This window comes from Lissotriton helveticus, chromosome 4_1 (genome assembly GCF_964261635.1).
Source record: "Lissotriton helveticus chromosome 4_1, aLisHel1.1, whole genome shotgun sequence".
Taxonomy (NCBI): domain Eukaryota; kingdom Metazoa; phylum Chordata; class Amphibia; order Caudata; family Salamandridae; genus Lissotriton; species Lissotriton helveticus.
In genome coordinates, this window is record NC_136063.1 from 712,495,609 (window position 1) to 712,513,701 (window position 18,093).

At 38.9% G+C, this 18,093-nt stretch overlaps 1 protein-coding gene across 1 annotated transcript in view; it reads right to left on the bottom strand.

Moving 5' to 3' along the window:
- Window positions 1–3,975: 3,975 nt before the first annotated feature.
- ASXL3 (ASXL transcriptional regulator 3) overlaps window positions 3,976–18,093 on the bottom strand; it is a 259,194-nt gene continuing 245,076 nt past the window's right edge. The window contains exon 13 of the mRNA XM_078687356.1: window positions 3,976–16,537. Coding sequence (XP_078543482.1) covers window positions 12,971–16,537 — 3,567 coding nt within the window. The 3' untranslated portion in view covers window positions 3,976–12,970. The remainder of the gene's footprint in view (window positions 16,538–18,093) is intronic.

Consider the following 18,093-nt stretch of genomic DNA (forward strand, 5'->3'; position numbering starts at 1 on the left):
CTCAATAAGTTTTCAAAAGTTATTTGTATAGTAATACATGTTCCATTTGGGTGAGGCATTCCTGTGTTATCACGGCTATGTGAGTCAAATACAAAGTATGAATTGTTATTGTTTATAATGGATATAACATACATATCCATGCAAAGCAATACGCCTGAATTCAAATTTAGGGCAGTTTTTAATACTGTTTGCAAATTTGGGAAAAATTGATCAGAAGGTTTTAATATGTCTCCATAAGAAGGTTCTTTAACCTTAATAGAATAGATGGTATTATTGTGTTGTATAAAATTTGGCAAACTCGTCTGGATGCATAAGTTGCTCTTTATTAATAGAATGCATATCTGTATATAAAGCATCACCCAAGTCCATAATGTAATGTAAATCTTCTATAGTCCATGTACTTGCAAGTATGTAGTGGTTGTGTATAATTACAAATGTGCTATTTGGTAAACATTGTTTACCTCTTGAATTAGCTGAAAATTTCTCATGACCTTGATGATTGCAGTATTTTAATCATATTTATACTAATACTGAAATTGTTTTTTTTAACTGTATTAAAATAATTATATTAGGTATGTTACAGCTATATTTTATTGCATCTATTTATGCTGTACGCATAAGATATATATATATATATATATATAGTTATAGTTATATTTATATATATATGCTATCCTACTAAGATACTATTAATTATTAATAATGTGTAGACAAAATATTAAGCTACTTTTTGTTTGATGATGTCTTGATAGGGAATTAGCAACCTATGGTGTTTTGTCAAAATAATTATATTAGGTATGTTATAGCTATATTTTATATTATAGCTATATTTTACTGTATCTATGTATGCTATGCGCACAAGAGATATATATAAATAGATGTATATTTTTCATATATATATATATATATATGTATTTTTATATAAATATATATATATATTATTATATATATCTCTGCTATTTACTGAGATTTTTCAAATGCTCCCTATTCTTAAAGGTGCATAGACAAACAAAATATTAAGGTACTTTCCCTTTGATGATGTCTTTTTTAGGGAATTAGCAAGCTATGGTGTTTTGTCAAAATAAATATATTAGGTATGTTATAGCTATTTTTTACTTATCTATTTAAGCTATATGCATAAGAGATGTATATAAATCAATGTATATTTTTCCTATATATGTTTATTATATATATATATATATATATATATATATATATATATATATATATGCTATTTACTGAGATTTTTCAAATGCTCCCTATACTTAAAGGTGTATAGACAAACAAAATATTAATCTCCTTTTACCTTGATGATGTTTTGATAGGGAATTAGCAACTTGTAGTGTTTTGTTAATATAATTTATTAGGTATGTTATAGCTATATTTTACTGGATCTATTTATGCTAATACATATATCTCTATATATGCATGCTAGCCTACTGAAATTTTTCAAATGCTCCCTATTGTTAACGGTGTACAGACAAACAAAATATTAAGCTACTTTTACCTTGAGGATGTTTTGATAGGGAATTAGCAACTTTTTTTTTTTTTACAGGCGGACTTTGTCCTGTTTTCGACTGTGTGCCTTACGAAATACACCATTTGAGTATGCAGATTGGTTCTCACCTGCACACTTATGTTCTTATGATCAGCAACTGCTAATCCGTAACAGAAAGGTGTTGGAAAGTAAGGAAAAGAGAGTGATGAGAGTTAATAGTTGAGTTAGTAGTAGAGAGTGTGTAGTAGACAACAAGTAATAGAGAGTGAGTAGTAAGGAGTGCGTAGTAGAAAGTAAGTAGTAGACAGTGTGTAGTAGAGAGAACTGATTATGTACTATAGAGTGAGTAGCGGGGTGTATAGTGTGTAGCTGTGTATTTGAGTGTGTAGTTTAGTGTGTAGTTGAGTGTGTGTAGTTGAGAGTGTGCAGTAGTATGCAGCCGAGTAGTGACTGTAGTATAAATTCAGTAGTAGAGAATAGTAGTGTGTGTAGTAGTGTGTAGCAGAGTGTAGTATAGTGTGTGTAGTAGAGTGTGTAATAGAGTTTGTAGTAGAGTACAGTGTGTACTTGTGTTTGATGGTACGTGGTTTATGTGCTAAAGCTATCTTTATTCACAGTGTGTAGTGCAGTGTGTAATATAGAGTGAGTATTAGAGAGTGTGTATTATAGAGTACTAGAGTGTGTAGTAGAGAGTAATAGACAGTGTGTAGTAGAATAGTAGTGTAGTACAGAAAGTGTAGTAGATTGTGAAGTAGAGTGTATACTAGCGAGTGTGTGATAGAAAGCGTGTAGTACATTGTGTAGTAGAGTAGTTACTGTTGTATAGAGTGAGTAGTTGTGAATAGTAAAGTAGTGCGTGTGTAGTAGAGTGTGTAGTAGATTAGTACAGTGCAGTAGAGAATTTGTAGTAGTGTGTATTAGTTGTGAATAGTAAAGTAGTGAGTGTGTAGTAGAATAGTACAGTGTAGTAGAGTGTGTAGTAGAAAGGGTGTATTATAGTGTGTAGTAGAGAGTGTGTATTATAGAGTGTGCAGTTGAGTGTAGTAGAGAATGTGTAGTAAAGTGTGTATTATAGTGTGTAGTTGAGAGTATGTAGTTGAGTGTGTAGTTGAGCGTATGTAGTAGAGAGTGTGTAGTTGTGAGTTTAATAGTAAGTGTGTATATGTACTATAGAGTGAGCGGCAGAGTGTATAGAGAGTGTGGAGTAGAGAGTACGTTGTAAAAGGGTTTATTATTGTCGAATCTGTAGGCATTGTTAGGTTTGTGAATGTTCCATATTGAATGATACAAGGGTGGGGCGCAGCCACTTTAAGGTAAGTCTAATTTATAATGTATGTGTAGGCTTTCCTGTTTTCAGTTTCTATTTTTGGTAAATTCTGGTGGGGTTTTTTCAGTGTTTTCAATACCTTAAAAAACAGTTGTTATCAGTGGTTACACATTTTCGTGCCACTAAAAACAACAGAAAAAGTGTTTTTCCGGTGTTTTGGGAACGTTTTGCTTTTATTATTGCTTTCTTTCTGCCCTTATAGAACATATGTAGACAATGTGCGTATAGTGTATATGAGGTCCAAATAGAGTTTTGCAAATTAAACTTATTGTAATACACCATACAATACTTCTTCAGCGAGTCTTTGGTCATGTGCGCTCGCCCTTTACTTTCCATGTAAACTTCTGTGAAAAGACCCTCTCAACATTGGCACTTGAGACGGGTAACTCCAAAACAGCCAGTACACAATTTGTTAACTCTGGCCACTGACATAGCTTTCCCTGCCAATACACACACTGAACTACACACTCTTTTACACATTCTTTTACACATGCTTTACTACACACTCTGTATGACACTACTCGATTATTCTCTAATACTCTATATTAGAATTCACTTGGGCCACAGCATCCCAAAGAAGCTCAAGGCAACCCACATTTACTCTATGGAATACATTTGAAATATAATAAAGATAGTATTAATCAGAGATGCTCAATAACAAACCCACATTGGAGCCACTGAAGTTATTTGTGAATCCGGTACAAAGTTGACTCATTCTGCCACCTCCTGGAAGTAGTTTGGATGACTGCTTGATGGTAGGACTTTGTCGTAGAATAATGAGTTAATATATATAATATATATATATTTTTTTTTTACGCTGTCACAAAACACTTAACTATTTTAATATGACTCCAGTTATATAAACATCTAATAAAAAATGAGTCAAATTAAAAATGAACAACTGGAAAAACTAGACTGCTTCTATCTTTTGGGTACAGGGGGTGCTTTACCCAAGAAACTAAGCAGATGGTTCTACTAGGTTCCTGCCTTTGTTTCTCAAATGAATACATTAAACTAAGAAACTATAAAATATAAACTAATTAAGCTTGGCATGAATGGTATATTTGGGAACATTTGATTTCCATCAAATAATTAGCATGTTTCTGAAAGTAACAGACAGGTCACAGACAAAGAAATAAAAGTCAACAAATACTTATATTATTTTTTATTTCTTTTTTTTCCTTCAAATATTTTAAATGAAGCCCATTTTTGTGTGAGGGAGGAAAAAAACAAGAAAACAAAGACAGAACAACTGAATTTAATTTATAGCATTGTGAACCGTCACTTCCACAGTGACACATTTACAAAACAAACAAAATAAAAGCACCATTAAAGAATGCATGATCCCTGAATTCTACATAAAACACTGTCCTCTTTCTGGTTTGTTAAAATGCTTGTACATGGTTATTTTCGTTCGGTAGCAATGAAAGCATAAAGCAAACGTTGAATAAGACACTCTTGTAATGAGTTTCTCCTCCTTTACATAATGTACACACTAGGGAGTTTGTAATGTGGTATTTTTTTCTTTGGTAGAAAACCGAAGGATTTTTTTTCTTTTTTTTTGTGTCTTTGCAATTATTATTAGGCGCTTGACCACCACTTAATCTCACACACATTGTCTCCCTTCACACACGCACATACACACATTCATCATGCATTTTAAGTATGGATTCATGTCAAAACTCTTTCCATTGCAGAACCGTAATACTGCCCCTTAAAAAGGCATTGCATGGCTAATGATAAACTGATGTAAACATTCTGAATACTGACAAAACAAAGTATTAAAAAATCACCCCCCTGATCAGAAGGCAATTTTTTGTGGCAAACAAAAAACACTATTTAAAAGAACTACATAAAAATTATGGCAACAAAGTAAAGCACTTTTCTGTAACATTCACAGACAGTACAAATACAATAGAGGTGTCCTCTGGACAAAAATTCTCTGTCACTATCAAATACAGCACAACGCCAAACATGAGCTCAAAATTAAGAAACTCTTCCTTTACATTATATCAATTTTAAATAATTTTCTTTTTTGTGCCGTGACACACCTGATTGCATACATGAAGCTCGCTCTGTTCAGATGCTTTTGAAATACTCCCTTCTTAATGCACAGTTTGTTTGAAGCAATAGGAAACAATGGTGTGTTGGATTTTTATTGGAGGAAATTACAATTCCTTTATTAGCGATTGGGGAAGAAAAGTGGAGGTGGGCAATCTAACAATTTACTCCGACTCCAAGAAAGCAATAGGCAAATCTGTGAAGTCTGATGCGTGTCCAAAATAGATCACATTACAAATCAAAAAACATAACTTGAAGTAAGGACTTTTTTTCTGGGATTATGATTAATTTATTGTAAGGCTTAAATCTGGCAGTTGTTTTTTTTTCAACCAACCTTGACACTGATGGAAATATAGTGACATACACAGGTGGAACTGTTGCTCTGCAACTCTCAAATGTGGTACATCCTTCTAACCAGCAAGATTAACCAAATCATTCCATCAAGTGCCAACCGCTGTTTTAGGGTAAGCCAGCTAGATACATTTGGTGGTCAATCTTTCAAGATGGAAGTGGATACTCTGTTGATACACAACTGCATAAGGCAATGAAAACCACTCATACTTTGTGCATAACTGAACTTGTATGAACATTTATTTCAGGTTTTTGCAAGTCATTGATGGACCAGAATACAAGTGACTTCAGAGTTTCTGTAACACCATATGGGTGTCTTTCATCATGGTAGGAAGGGAGAGGCACATACAAAAGGAGAAGGGTTTCACAAACCGGGCAGGGTGAGACATAGGGAATGAGTGACCTATTATTCATCAAACACCAAAAGGTTCAATACTAATCAGTGAAAAAACTCAGGTAGACAAAGCATGTTATGGTGAGCAGTGCTTGTAAAGACCAACATGCCACCTGGTGGTAGCTTTATTTCCCATGGTAGCATGAATATGCACAGGTGAGGATGCCTAAGGGGGCTGGTGGTGTTATAGGTGTTGCTGTTCTGTTTTGACATACCCAACATACTGAGGTAATGATTTTAACAAGTACTAGGACAAGCAGAGGCATTTTAGATCAGAGTATTGTGAAAATACTGGAATAGGGTAACCAGAGGCATTTTAGATCACAGTATTGTCAAAGTACTGCAATGTTAGCACGCATATCAAATTGGGAAATGATCGCTAGTCTTACTGGAGTATAAAAGGTATGATATAGCTTTTCAGGTCTAGAGAAAAGCTAAATATAGAGATATGATTTTGTTCTTCATCAGAAGGTTGAAAGCACAACACTTCTACTGGGAGATATCTGAGACTAGGCTCTGGCAATTGTCGCAACTAAGGCATGGGGAGAGGACCACGATAGGGAGTAGTGAGCTACGAACTACTTAAAGCTTAGATATTGCAGTCAAAAATGTATTCTCAACCAATTATTAACGGTATGGCTGGTGCCAGAATGAGTTGGACTGGGTATTTCTACTAGAACCTAAAGAAACCTGAATTTGGGAGCATACAATGCCCCTTGTGTCTGTAGACAGGACACGTTTGTCTTCACGCATATCCTCATTGTTTCACAAATTGTAGCACGTTTAGCTAAAGGATGGCTTTTCACAATTACTTGAACAAAGTGTTCATGCAAACTGTATTACAGCATGAAAACACATTTTACCGCTATCATGCATGCATTTTTCAACTACTACAGAGTAATCTGAGTTTGGGAGAAAGAATGCAATATTTATAGGAAATGGAAAATCAAGCAAGAATATGTGATTTCATTGTTGAGAGTGAAAAAACATCTTTCAACTGGGGTATAAAATTTCAAATACCATTGTCAGAAAGAGCATTTTACATGCTTTTGTTTCTTTTTACTGAGACATTAAAAGTAAGCAAACGGAGTGCAACAGTTACAATACCCTGTTAGTGATAGAGCTGCACAAACATGAGGAAATTGATGAAGTCCAATGGAAAGAAATTAGGCGTCAAAGACACCCGTCTTCACCAGGGAGCATCAGCCTCTCAACAGCAAAACATGCAAAGGTGAGGAGTTTTATGGCATGGCAAATTACTAGCTTGTGAAACGCTGTAAGAAAGCTGCCCTTCTATCCAAGACATTCGTGTCTCCAAGAACTGCTGGTCACAGAGCTTCAGTGCTAGGAGATTTGCAATGGCATGAACAATAGGATTTTAATGCATTCTCGCAATTACAGCAAGTGGGCCCCAGAGGAAAGAAGCACAGCATATGAAGTGGTCACATTTTTCTTGGTCAATGCACGGTATGCAGAATTACACCAGCAAAGTTTCAGAGAATTACAACCTTCACGCTTTCTCTGACACCCAGGGAAAAGACAAAAATGGATGAGGCAAGTAGGTCCGTAGGTTAGTAGCCATTTCTGCTTTCCTTGCCAGACTAAGATCTGCAAAGAAACTACACTTTCCTGCAGCAAGCAAAAAGTAAATTTAGAGGGTTGGAAATCACAAAAACCTTATAACTGTTTGTCCAGCTTAGGAAGAAAGTATTTAGAGGTTAAAATCAAACCTCCCTCGCTTCACCCCAATGCTTCCACAGTTTCAATATGGATGTCGGCACCTTATTGTATCTTGGTCAACAATTAGCTTGGTACAACACAAACACAATGTTTCCACATGTGCAAGGTATTCAGTATCATTTCAGAGAACTCCTCTTTCATTGAGAACTGCACAAATCACCAATTCAAATTAAATAAGTTGGACCCTAAATCAGGAAACATGGGAACTGTAGTGAAAGCTAACCTGGTAAATAATCAACCAAAGCTAAGACTTTACATTAGAAGAGTGATATAACAAAGTACAAACAACTGTAAGGCATTTCTTGACATCGTATCGCTGGGTAATGCAGCATCGAAGAACAGTATCTTACTATTATGACAATGACATACGTGTGACTGATATGTATGCAAAAGGGAATTGGAGGTTCTTCCCTACATATACAAAGTGCATTTCTATGATATGATGGAATTCACTTCTATTGAAATAGTGCATTCTGCTCAACTGGGGGTGGTCAAGAATACAAAAGCCTTTTCTTCAGTGTAATCTAAATGGACAGCATCAAACAGAACTGGCTTCAACAGGTATACTGAAAATTGAAAGGACAAATGTGATGTAAACAATGAAAATGACTGGTTTGGGTCTCACCTACTAAGAGGTGGTAAAAATGTATTGTGCCATAAAAATGCTTGCATCTTTGGCGTATCATGATGAGATCACATCCTCCATCTCTATTTTCTGGTGTGCAAGGCTTAGACCCTAAGCTTTGGTCCAACCATGATACTGGCTCTGGAAGTTATACCACTACATTCACTGTGAAATTGCTTCAATTCCACTGACAAGGTAAATTCAAAGATGAAATGGTGCTTTAGCTTTTAAGGCCACACAAGTCTCGTCCATAAGATGTAATAGCTTAGAAACCAGAAGAAAAGAGTGAGCTAAACCAATGTTGGATTGAGCAACCAGAAAAAAATGCATTATGACATTCTTTGAGACTTGACCTCGGAGGCCAGCTCTGAAAAAACACATGCATCGAAAGTTGGTGCACTTTTCCATCTTTGTGCTTTTTTTGTAGATCAGATGAAAAATCACTACCTAAAACAGGCAGCTTTTTCTTCTGGACTGACAAAACATTCCGGACACATTTCCTATGTGAAATCTGAGTAGGAAACATGCTTTTACTAAATTCACTGTCGAGGATACGGCACAATACATGCTTACCAACCTATAGTGCCTAATGGCACATGCTTGGCAAGAACTCAAAACTTTGGTGGCAGTCGGGGTCACATATCTCCATCATTTACTTTACTATATCGAGCTAAAAAGTTAAATGAAAATGTTCAGTGTCAAACCTATTAGAATCAGCCGTTAATAAAATTAGATAACCTGTTAAAAGAGAAAACCTGCAGATGTGGTAACGGTTACAGGTGAGTCTGCTATACAGGCAAAGATATATATGGTGAATTACAAATTGTACTAAAACAAACGGATGCCAAAAAAAACAGGAGAAAGGGGTTTGACTTGTTCATGATGCTGAAAATACTGTACTAAATTCTAACTGGCACAGAATTTAACTAACCCTACGAAATAAACAGAATATTAATACGAAACCCTATAAATCGATATTTATCATGTACTGTATCTGCATGAGAACAAGCAATAGTAAAGAACATGCTCCCCAGTCAGGATGATGTGGTTCCAAGAATATAACAGTGCAAATAGTCCTTTAAAGGGATTTCACTTTCCTTTCATTCATATTTATCAGGAATTAACCTCAAGAAAAGGGTGCTCTCACTCACAACTGATGATTATTGTTGAAATGTGTCAGCATCTTATTGCATTACCACCATTCGCCCTCTCCTCCCCCAAAATCAACACTGGAGGGTTTTTTTTAGATTCTGGCATGATATATGAACACAGGAGCCTAATGAAGTAGCCTGAAAAACAAATGCATTTTGATGGGACATTTCTAAAACATAGGCACATTTATGCTCTGTGAGATCTACTGCACCAAGATTTGCCCTATTACACCGTGCAGACCTGAGGGGCTTCGACCATTTAGGGCTTTTCAGTCATGCAGCTAATAAGCTTAATTAGTCAGGGTGAGGTCTGCAGATATTACTCTACAATCTCTCTCTTTGCTGAAGTACACAGTTCAAGTACATAAAATAAAGAAAAAAAGCAGCTGTCTCCCCTGTAATTCAATTGGGCGATCACCTCAGAAAGCCTGCAAATGTGTTATACGCGAATGTGGCTGTCAGTGCTAGATTTGAGTTTATTAGGTTTGGTACAAAATAATTTTGTTAGTTCTAACCCAGTGATTAGTTTTTAAAAAGACCTCAACGAAAAAATGAAATGCTACCGCTACATTTATGTCCAACGTGATTGTGATTTACCGGTTAGAACTTAATAGAGCCATTCTCATGGTAATCCATTCCAATAAATGCCTCTTTTTAGGAGAGACCTTTAGCCCCAATGGAAGTAGATACATTTATAAGGACCTTTCATCCGAATTTGCTAAGTTAGCAAAAGGTGGTATCTTGATACAAACCTAGATTTCAATGTAGGAAAAATCAGAAGACAACATTCCTTCAGCAGTAACATCTCTCTCTGTCTTTTGAATGTACAAGGTGAATGGTCCAACAGCACCAAGAGGCATTTCACTAGCAATAGAAGGGGGATTGATTTCCTAACAGCAGCAAGCCACCAGTTCCTAGAGATGAATGCAGACATGCCCTTTCAGCATGACATGGCACTAGAGCTTGGCCATATTGCATCTCAGGAATGGTGGGGTTTGGGCACTTAAACTTTTGGCTGTGATCAGCAGAGACATTTCCTAGGGGGGACTTAGAGGTTCCAGGCATGCATTGGAGGGGAGTGATGGTGCCCAACTCCTGGAAAGAGCAGCTTTCTACGCTAGGAAATCTACACTTGTGCGTACTTTGAAAAAGACAAAGGGCCTTTCTTGGAGTTGGGGGATTTAGGACGTCTGCCAAAACTGGTGGATATCTCACCCGCTATGCTAAAAGCGTGTTGATGTCAATGGCATTCTAAATACAATAGGTAGAACATCAGTCCCTTTTGGGTAGATGTCCTCCTCAGCAGAACTCTAAATAAGGCATGAAGTTCTCATTTATGCTGCAAAGGATTGAAATTTGGCATTCAAATATTTGCTGACTAAGATAGCATTGGACGTCACCCCTCGAACAGCAGTACCACTATTTTGCAAAATCTTTTCCTGATACTTAAGGTGAAGCTTCATATTAAAAAACATCATATAGAACTGTTGTTTTTCTCAAAAAGCAAACTAACTGCCTCAGACTTTGTGCAGATGTTTAAGCATCAGTGAACCACATTGATGACTCAGCAATGCGCCATTGCTTGTCTTCAGAATTCCTACCTCGTGCGCTCCCACTTTATGCTGCTGAAAGAGCCAGTATATTTGATAGAATCAAATCTCAAGAGTGGGCCAAACCTCTGTTTGATTATTCTAAGGAATCTGGCAGAAAGGCTAGCATCATCCGCAGATTCCAGGACTTTGAGGAAATGCGTTGTTCCTCAGTTAGAAATACTTAAAATTACAGAAATTCAAGATATTGTCTTAGGCCTCAACCAGCTGTGCAATCTCCTTCTGGAGTCAACTTTCAGCTAGCTCAGAACTGTACATACTTTTCATTTAATTTGGAAGGAGTTAAAAATGCACTTTGAAAGTTGCTATTACAGTTTTCAATTTCTTTATCCATACATTGCACCAATCCTTGGTCTCATATCGTATTATGCTTATTTTTGCTTTTTTAAGTTTGTATTTTGTACTTATGTTTTTCTGCACAGCACTTTAATAAACAAGTTATTTCATCATAATTTATGAGAAAAAAAAATAAAAATAGCTTTATTTACTGGGTTTTTAAGAAAAAACATTATTTCAGGAAAGTCGCTGGTACAAGTAGCTGCAATTGTACATAGTACAAGACCAGGAAATGCCTCAGAGGGAGTAGTGACTTATGCTCCTATTTAAAGTGTCTGAAATAAGAAACAGTTCTGGTTGTACATTTAGCCCTTGAGACATACAAGGGTGCTAGTATAATGTCACAATATAAGGTTTTGTACTAAAATAATTTATTTAAACCGAAACCATGATGTATCAGGAAACACTAAGCAAACTTACAATGTTGCACACTTACGATGCATGTGTGTGATTGTAGAAAATGGTAATCATAAATATACATTTTAGCATAAATTTAAATGACAATTCACTCCACAATGTGGATTGCAAAGCTCGCTAGTAGAAAATGCCTTTAAAGACAGAGAGGTCTGACTTTAAATGCCCTAAAACTAGAGGTTTTATATTTATAGCTTTTGTTGGACTAACTAAAATCTGTATGATTTGATGGTACAGTACAAGAGCTTTCAAAATCACAAATGCAGAAACTCTTGAGATTTTGAGAGACTTTGAACTGCAACAAACTTGCATACTATTTTGTGTTACCCCGACAATATGTACCAAAACCGGTAGCTTTTAGTTTAAAAGAAACAGAACACCTCTGTTTTACTGCTTTGATAGCTGCTAGAGTTTTATTTCTAAAGCACTGATTAAGAGCGATTTGATCTAGATTATGGTGCCAAATATTGGCCCACTTGGGCTGCAGTCCTGCCAGTTTATCAGCATAGGCCATGAACATATAAAGATTTCCCAGTTACGGTATGACAATGTATTTCATGTGGATATACAGTTTGCTTGGCAAGGCTCCAGGTGACTGGGATCACCGTTAGACACCCCTGGTCGACAAGCATGTTTTAGTTCATATGAAAATAATATAATTTAAATAGAAATTTGAGACTCCGTATGTGTAATTAAATCATCCATACCTTCACATAATGTTTCAAATCCTCAATGTAGGCAGAATCACCCCTTTGAGGTCAGTCAGGAACAACACACTTCATCACAATATTAACCCGCCAACCCCTTGAGTGTGGGTTTGCAAACATTTCATTCACCAAATATTTAAAAGTCTTTCCCTTTAAGCTCGCCGATCCAATGTACTCGGCCGTGGAGAAGACAAAGTTCATAGAGTTAGTAACAAATAAATAAAAACAAAGGCCAACTGTCCACACCTAACAAACAGCGACACTTCAACACTGCCCGGCTTACACTCCACTCTTTTGCCATGTTCCCTTTGTTGATTGTGCGTGGAGTGCCACAGATTCACCAAGGAAATCCTGGAGTAAGTGTGCTTTAACCATTTTTCGGCGGAAGGACAAAACTTACATTTCAAAATGGTGTTCAACTTTATGTGCATAGAAACAGACATTTCCAAGCCTGATGTCAACGGTTGCTTATCTGCCCCTGGTTCTGGACCCAGAGTTTACGCCCCTTAAGTGAACGTACAAAACCATGGTTCTGCACTAACAATGGTTTCTCTTTTGCCATGAATGTTTCTGCCCTACCGACCCTGGCAATGTCATACAAGAGATGAGTGAACACTGAAACGGAGAAAATTCACAGAAGAAAACAAACAAAAAAGGGCTGCTGTTAATAACCAAAAAGGTCTTGTGTTTCTGTCCTTTTCATATTTCTCTTCTGCAGTGCTTGGAAAAAAAGACAATGCATCTTTGATTGAGTTTTTATCGCACAACTAAACAGGCTACACAGAGTTTGGAAGGACCTATGCAGTCGTCGTGACAGAAGGCGCCGCAGCCTTTGCACACAATCATGGCTTTCAGCCTGCACGAGCATTTTAGTTCCAACTCATCGGCGCTGCTGCTGTCAGCAAATTTCTGAACAGGAAGGGGCGAGTTCTGGGCAGGCAAGCCTGCGCCGGGGTTTAGGCCACTTCCCAACATTCCTATGGACTTTTCAATGGCCGACGCTGCCCTCTTGAAGTTCGTGGTGCCGAAGTGAATTGTGGGATAGCTCCCGCAGTGCTGCTGCGGATGCTGCGTCTGTTGTTTCTGCACAGCGTGCTGGGGGAAAGGCTTCTGCGGATCAAGGGGCAAGTAGGAAGAAAAGTCAGAGTTTTTCAAAGCGAAAGCTTTCAAATGTTCTTTCAGCTCGTTCTGTTCGCAAGCAGCCTGCTTCATGCCCGTTTCGTCACCGCTACTGCCGCCGCCTAAACCCTCTTCAAACGAAACGGGCTCAGATTTGATATTGCTACCGATGCTCACAGGCGGAGGCCAGCCGAGTCTCTTAGTGGTTTCCATGGGAACTACTGGATGCTTTTGATCAGACTGGATTTCAGCGTTGGGTGGGGAAGGGTGAACTAAAAATGGATGCTGCATATTTTGCGGGGTACTGGGGATGTCGCCGCTTTCTTTCATTTGATGGCTAGGAGAGAAAACATTCCCTAGCCTCAGCTGCTGTGCTGAAGCGTGCGGCTCAGCCAGACCTTTCTGGTCTATATGTCTGTTAAAGGCAAATGCATTCGTGCCGGAAGGGGACTTGGCGGAACCTTGCATCATAGCAGCTGTTGGAACAGGACCTCTCTGAGCCATAGACATTTGGTAAAAATGCTGCCTGTGTGTGGCACTAGGGTCAGTCTGAAAGCTCCCGTTTTTATCAACGTGGTACAGGCTCTGCTGAAAACTGCATGAGGGGAGGGGTCTTTTCTGCTGTTTAATCTCCGGGCTATGGGCCATTATGCTTGGAACCGTATGTTTGTTCAACCACTCCTGCTTAAATGGTTGTCCTTGCCCCAGATGATTCATATTTGAAGGAATGAGACAAGGAGCCCCTTTATCAGTGTCTGATGACATCTTCCTAGACTCACACTTCACATGCGTTTCGTCACCCATATTTCTTGCCATCCTTTTTTTGGGATGGTTCTCCCGCTTCCGCGCCTGCAGCGGCGCCATGCTTCCCAAAGGGTACCCCTTCCCTTCTGGAGTAGGAGACCTGGATGTTGGATTTTCAATGCTGCTCCTCTCAGACGAATTCATTTTACACACCGAGGTAGCCTGAAGGGGAAGCCTGTTAATTTCTAGCTTGGTTCCTGACCGTGGGTGGGGTAGGACTTTTTCTAGAGGAAGGTTGCCTTGCAGCAACTGGGTCACCAGAGGATTGTTGGCTTCCACTGACGACAAACGACAACTTGCGCTCCCAGGATTGGCATTCCTTTTAAAGGTGTCCGCCGTCAACGGTAAAGAATCTTCCCCACAATCCATAGCGGATGTCTTCGAAGCCTGTACTCCGGCAGCCATTTCACCAGCGGCTGAAGGGATTTCAAGTCTTGAAAATCCATCGCCTTCCAACTCAAAGGTCTTCTCGGCTTCACAGACTTCAGATTTTAGTGGGTCAGTGGCATCTGTTAGAAGATTCCGAGAATGCAAATTTGGGATCTGTGTGTAGGCAGCAGGCTCAATTTTCATGTTTTCGAAAGTGCTTTCATCAGAATACTCCATCTGCTGGGTTATGCTAGGCTGCCTGGCTGCGGATTTGTCTGAGCTCACCTGCTCTTTATCACTCCAGCAAAGTCGATTGTTCGCATTGTACTGACTGCTGCAGCTGTTATCTACCCCAGGTCGGAAGGAAGGAGGACATTGTAGCGTTTCAGGGAAACCTTGGCAAGGGACAGCAGCTTCACTTAAATTCTCGTGCAGCACAAGTGGGGATTCTCTGAAATTTCTGTAGGTGGCCTGTGGATTACTCTCGTCTAAGTTGGCCATTTCAGAAGTCATGCTGGAACTGTGCTCCATTCCTTCAGCAGGAACTGCCTCAGGCCTGCTGATCACAGACACCTGAGGGCAGGATTTATGCATCGGTACAAATTCAGTTTTTGCAGGTCTGAGCTGTGGGTCCACACTGGCATCTAAGTTGTCCATCAGAGGTGATGCTGAAAAGTTAGAATTTAGTGTTGCGCTATGGTTGCTGTGGTCAACAATCACTTTACAAGGGATAGATCTATTTGTGGCAGTCTGAGAAAAAACTAATGGCTTAGGTTTACAAGAGAGGTCAGTCACACTTGCACTGGGTGGGGCAATTTCCAAGGTAACGTTACTTAGTTTGGTAGTGTCTGCGAAGAAGGCTACTGTTCCCCTGTTGCAAGGAAGTAGAGGATTGGATAACCTTGTGGCAGTGTCTATAGTGCTTTTGGGGGGAACACTCTGTTCATCAGCCTCAGGTAGGATAGACTTATCAGAAGAAAATCTGTTGGCCGCAGTCAATGGGGGAATAAAAACAGAGCCACTGGGGACAGGACTTGGTGAACTCACTCTGATGGATGGCACTGGAACAGTGGGAAATGGGGAATGGACTGTGTTCACTTTATTTGACAGCTCCAGTCTTTTCTCATCCACAGAAGCTACCACAGGACTGACTGTCGAATCAGGAACTGTACTGGTGTCATTACCTTTCGGTACAAGGGATGTGCAAGGAGCGTCAGCTCCTGGGGAGGGTTTCAGCATGTTCGCATTACATACTGAAACTGTAGTGCTTGCAGTGTCAACAGACATAAGAACAGAGGTTGTGTCCATCACTGCTGCAAATGGGGCTTCTTTAACTGCTCCTGGCATAGTGTTACTGCAGACAGACACTGGAGAGGGTGTTGAATTAAAAAGCACTGGCACACTGCTGTCTTCAGAAGAGGTAGACAAAGGTGTTTTGTCAGTTGGATGGGGTACAGCTATACTTTCATTAGAGCCTGGTGCAGACAGGTCAGCAGCAGTTTCTGGTAGTGCAGTTGCGTTAAATGACTTTTGCAATGAAATGTTTGTATCACGACCATGGGCAGACTTGCTGTTAGGAGATCTGCAGTTCGGGTTAGCAATAATGACGCCAGTAGATGCTTCCACCTTTGTGTCCAAGGCAGTGGGAACATCATAGGCAGGGGTCTCTTCCTTTGAATTCAAAGACTTCCCATCTTTGCTGGGTTGCTGGAGATGGGCTCTTGCCTGATGCTTGGCAAACAGTTTAGCCTTGGTTTGCTCCTTGATATGGGCCAACGTTCTAGTTTTACTACCTTCACAAGGACTTCCTACGCCTCCCGATACAATACTGGCTGCTGCAGCAACGGCAGCAGCTGCTGCTGCTTCTCTCTGGGCTCTTGCTTGTTGCGCTCTTGCCTTGATATCTGCAAGGGTCCTAGCTCCAGTGTTTCGACCTCCACTTACTGACGTGCTTGCTGAAGCCCGTGATTCTGCCTTTGAAATGGGATGGCTCTTGATGATGAAAGGTGGTCCAATTTTTGATAGTTGAATCTAAGAGGGAGAAACAAAAATTAATACAACCGTGCATTTGATCAACCTTAATGATAAAGATATATGAACAAAATCTGTATTTAAGATGCATGCCTGGCAGGGACAGCAGGTCACACACTGGGCAACGAGCTGCTGAGCAACATGAAGAGATGCAATTGGGCACATGGTCCCAAAAGAAATTGCACCCAAAGATACATACGTGTGACAGAGCCTCGCAGAAAACAAAAATGACAAGGGTATGCAAATTGCTCAATCTCAGGATAAAATGCGAAGGGATTTAATTTCCAATAAGATACCTATGGCTCACCTTGTTACCTATTCAATAAACAAAGGACATTTTGTGAAACGGGATATAGGATCGTACCTGCTCAAATCAATTCTTGTTAACATGGCCTGTGGGAGATACTGGTTACATTTGGCTGAAAGCTAATGTGGAAGGAATCTCACGAACATATTTTATGCAAAAATGTATCAATACCATGATCTTTTTAGGTCTGGATCAGAGGTAGCTTTAGCAGTTTTCCAGCCTCGTATATTAAATAAAATCATGAATAAAAATACACAAACAGAAGAGATTTAGATCAGCCCTCTTCATTCACAGTTTTTTAAGCAGTCATTCACATTTTGCTTTCACCCACCACTACCCATAGCTTGAAGCAATGGGTAAACCCAATTTAGCCATTAGATTTGTTAAACGGTGTGTGGTGGCATTTCACCTGAGCATATCTGCCTAAAAAGTGGGGCACTTTAGTGACACGGCTCGTCGGCCAATCTATCATTTCATTTGTTTTTAATTCATCATCTATTCTTTTATCTTTAAACTTTTAATGTATACTGCATATGCTTGCTAAATAAATTGGTCATCTACCAGACGCACACAGATTGTGTGCGCAGGGAACATCAGGCCAACCCTGAAAATGGATGCTGTCTCTTGTTTTGTTATATATGTATTGTCATTCTAGTAGCCTGCCCAGATGTACTGTTTTGAGTCTATTTAAATCAACAACAACTGAATTTAAAAATGACGTGCTTTTCCACTTATATTCTAAACATTAAAAAGTTGGTGGGGAGCACGGTGGGTCAGTAAAATAGGTAGGGAAATGTGCCCACTAATAGTCATCGAGCAAAAAGGATACAGGAACAAAATAAAGAGATCTTATTCAACGGTTTCAGAATTACAACATTAATTCCCGAAGAGAGACATTAGTGAGGATGGATTCATCATACAGGACTATTCTGAGTATAAAAAAATCTTAATACAAAATCATGCTGAATACCATGCAAGGTGGGGATACAGATGTCAATTGGCTACCAACTTTAGTAATCTGAAGAAATTTCATTACACACGACAGTTGATGTGATAAGCCTTGCTCTACAATTCTTTATGAAGTAAGCACTTTTCATTTGCTTGAACTCCGTATAACTGTTGAAACAATCTGATTATGTCAACAGATAGCTGGATTGTGCAATTTTATATCTTAACTGACAATTGCAATGACATTTTAAAACTGATAAGACGTTTGGTTTCTATCCTGAATTTTAGAATAGCAATTTTT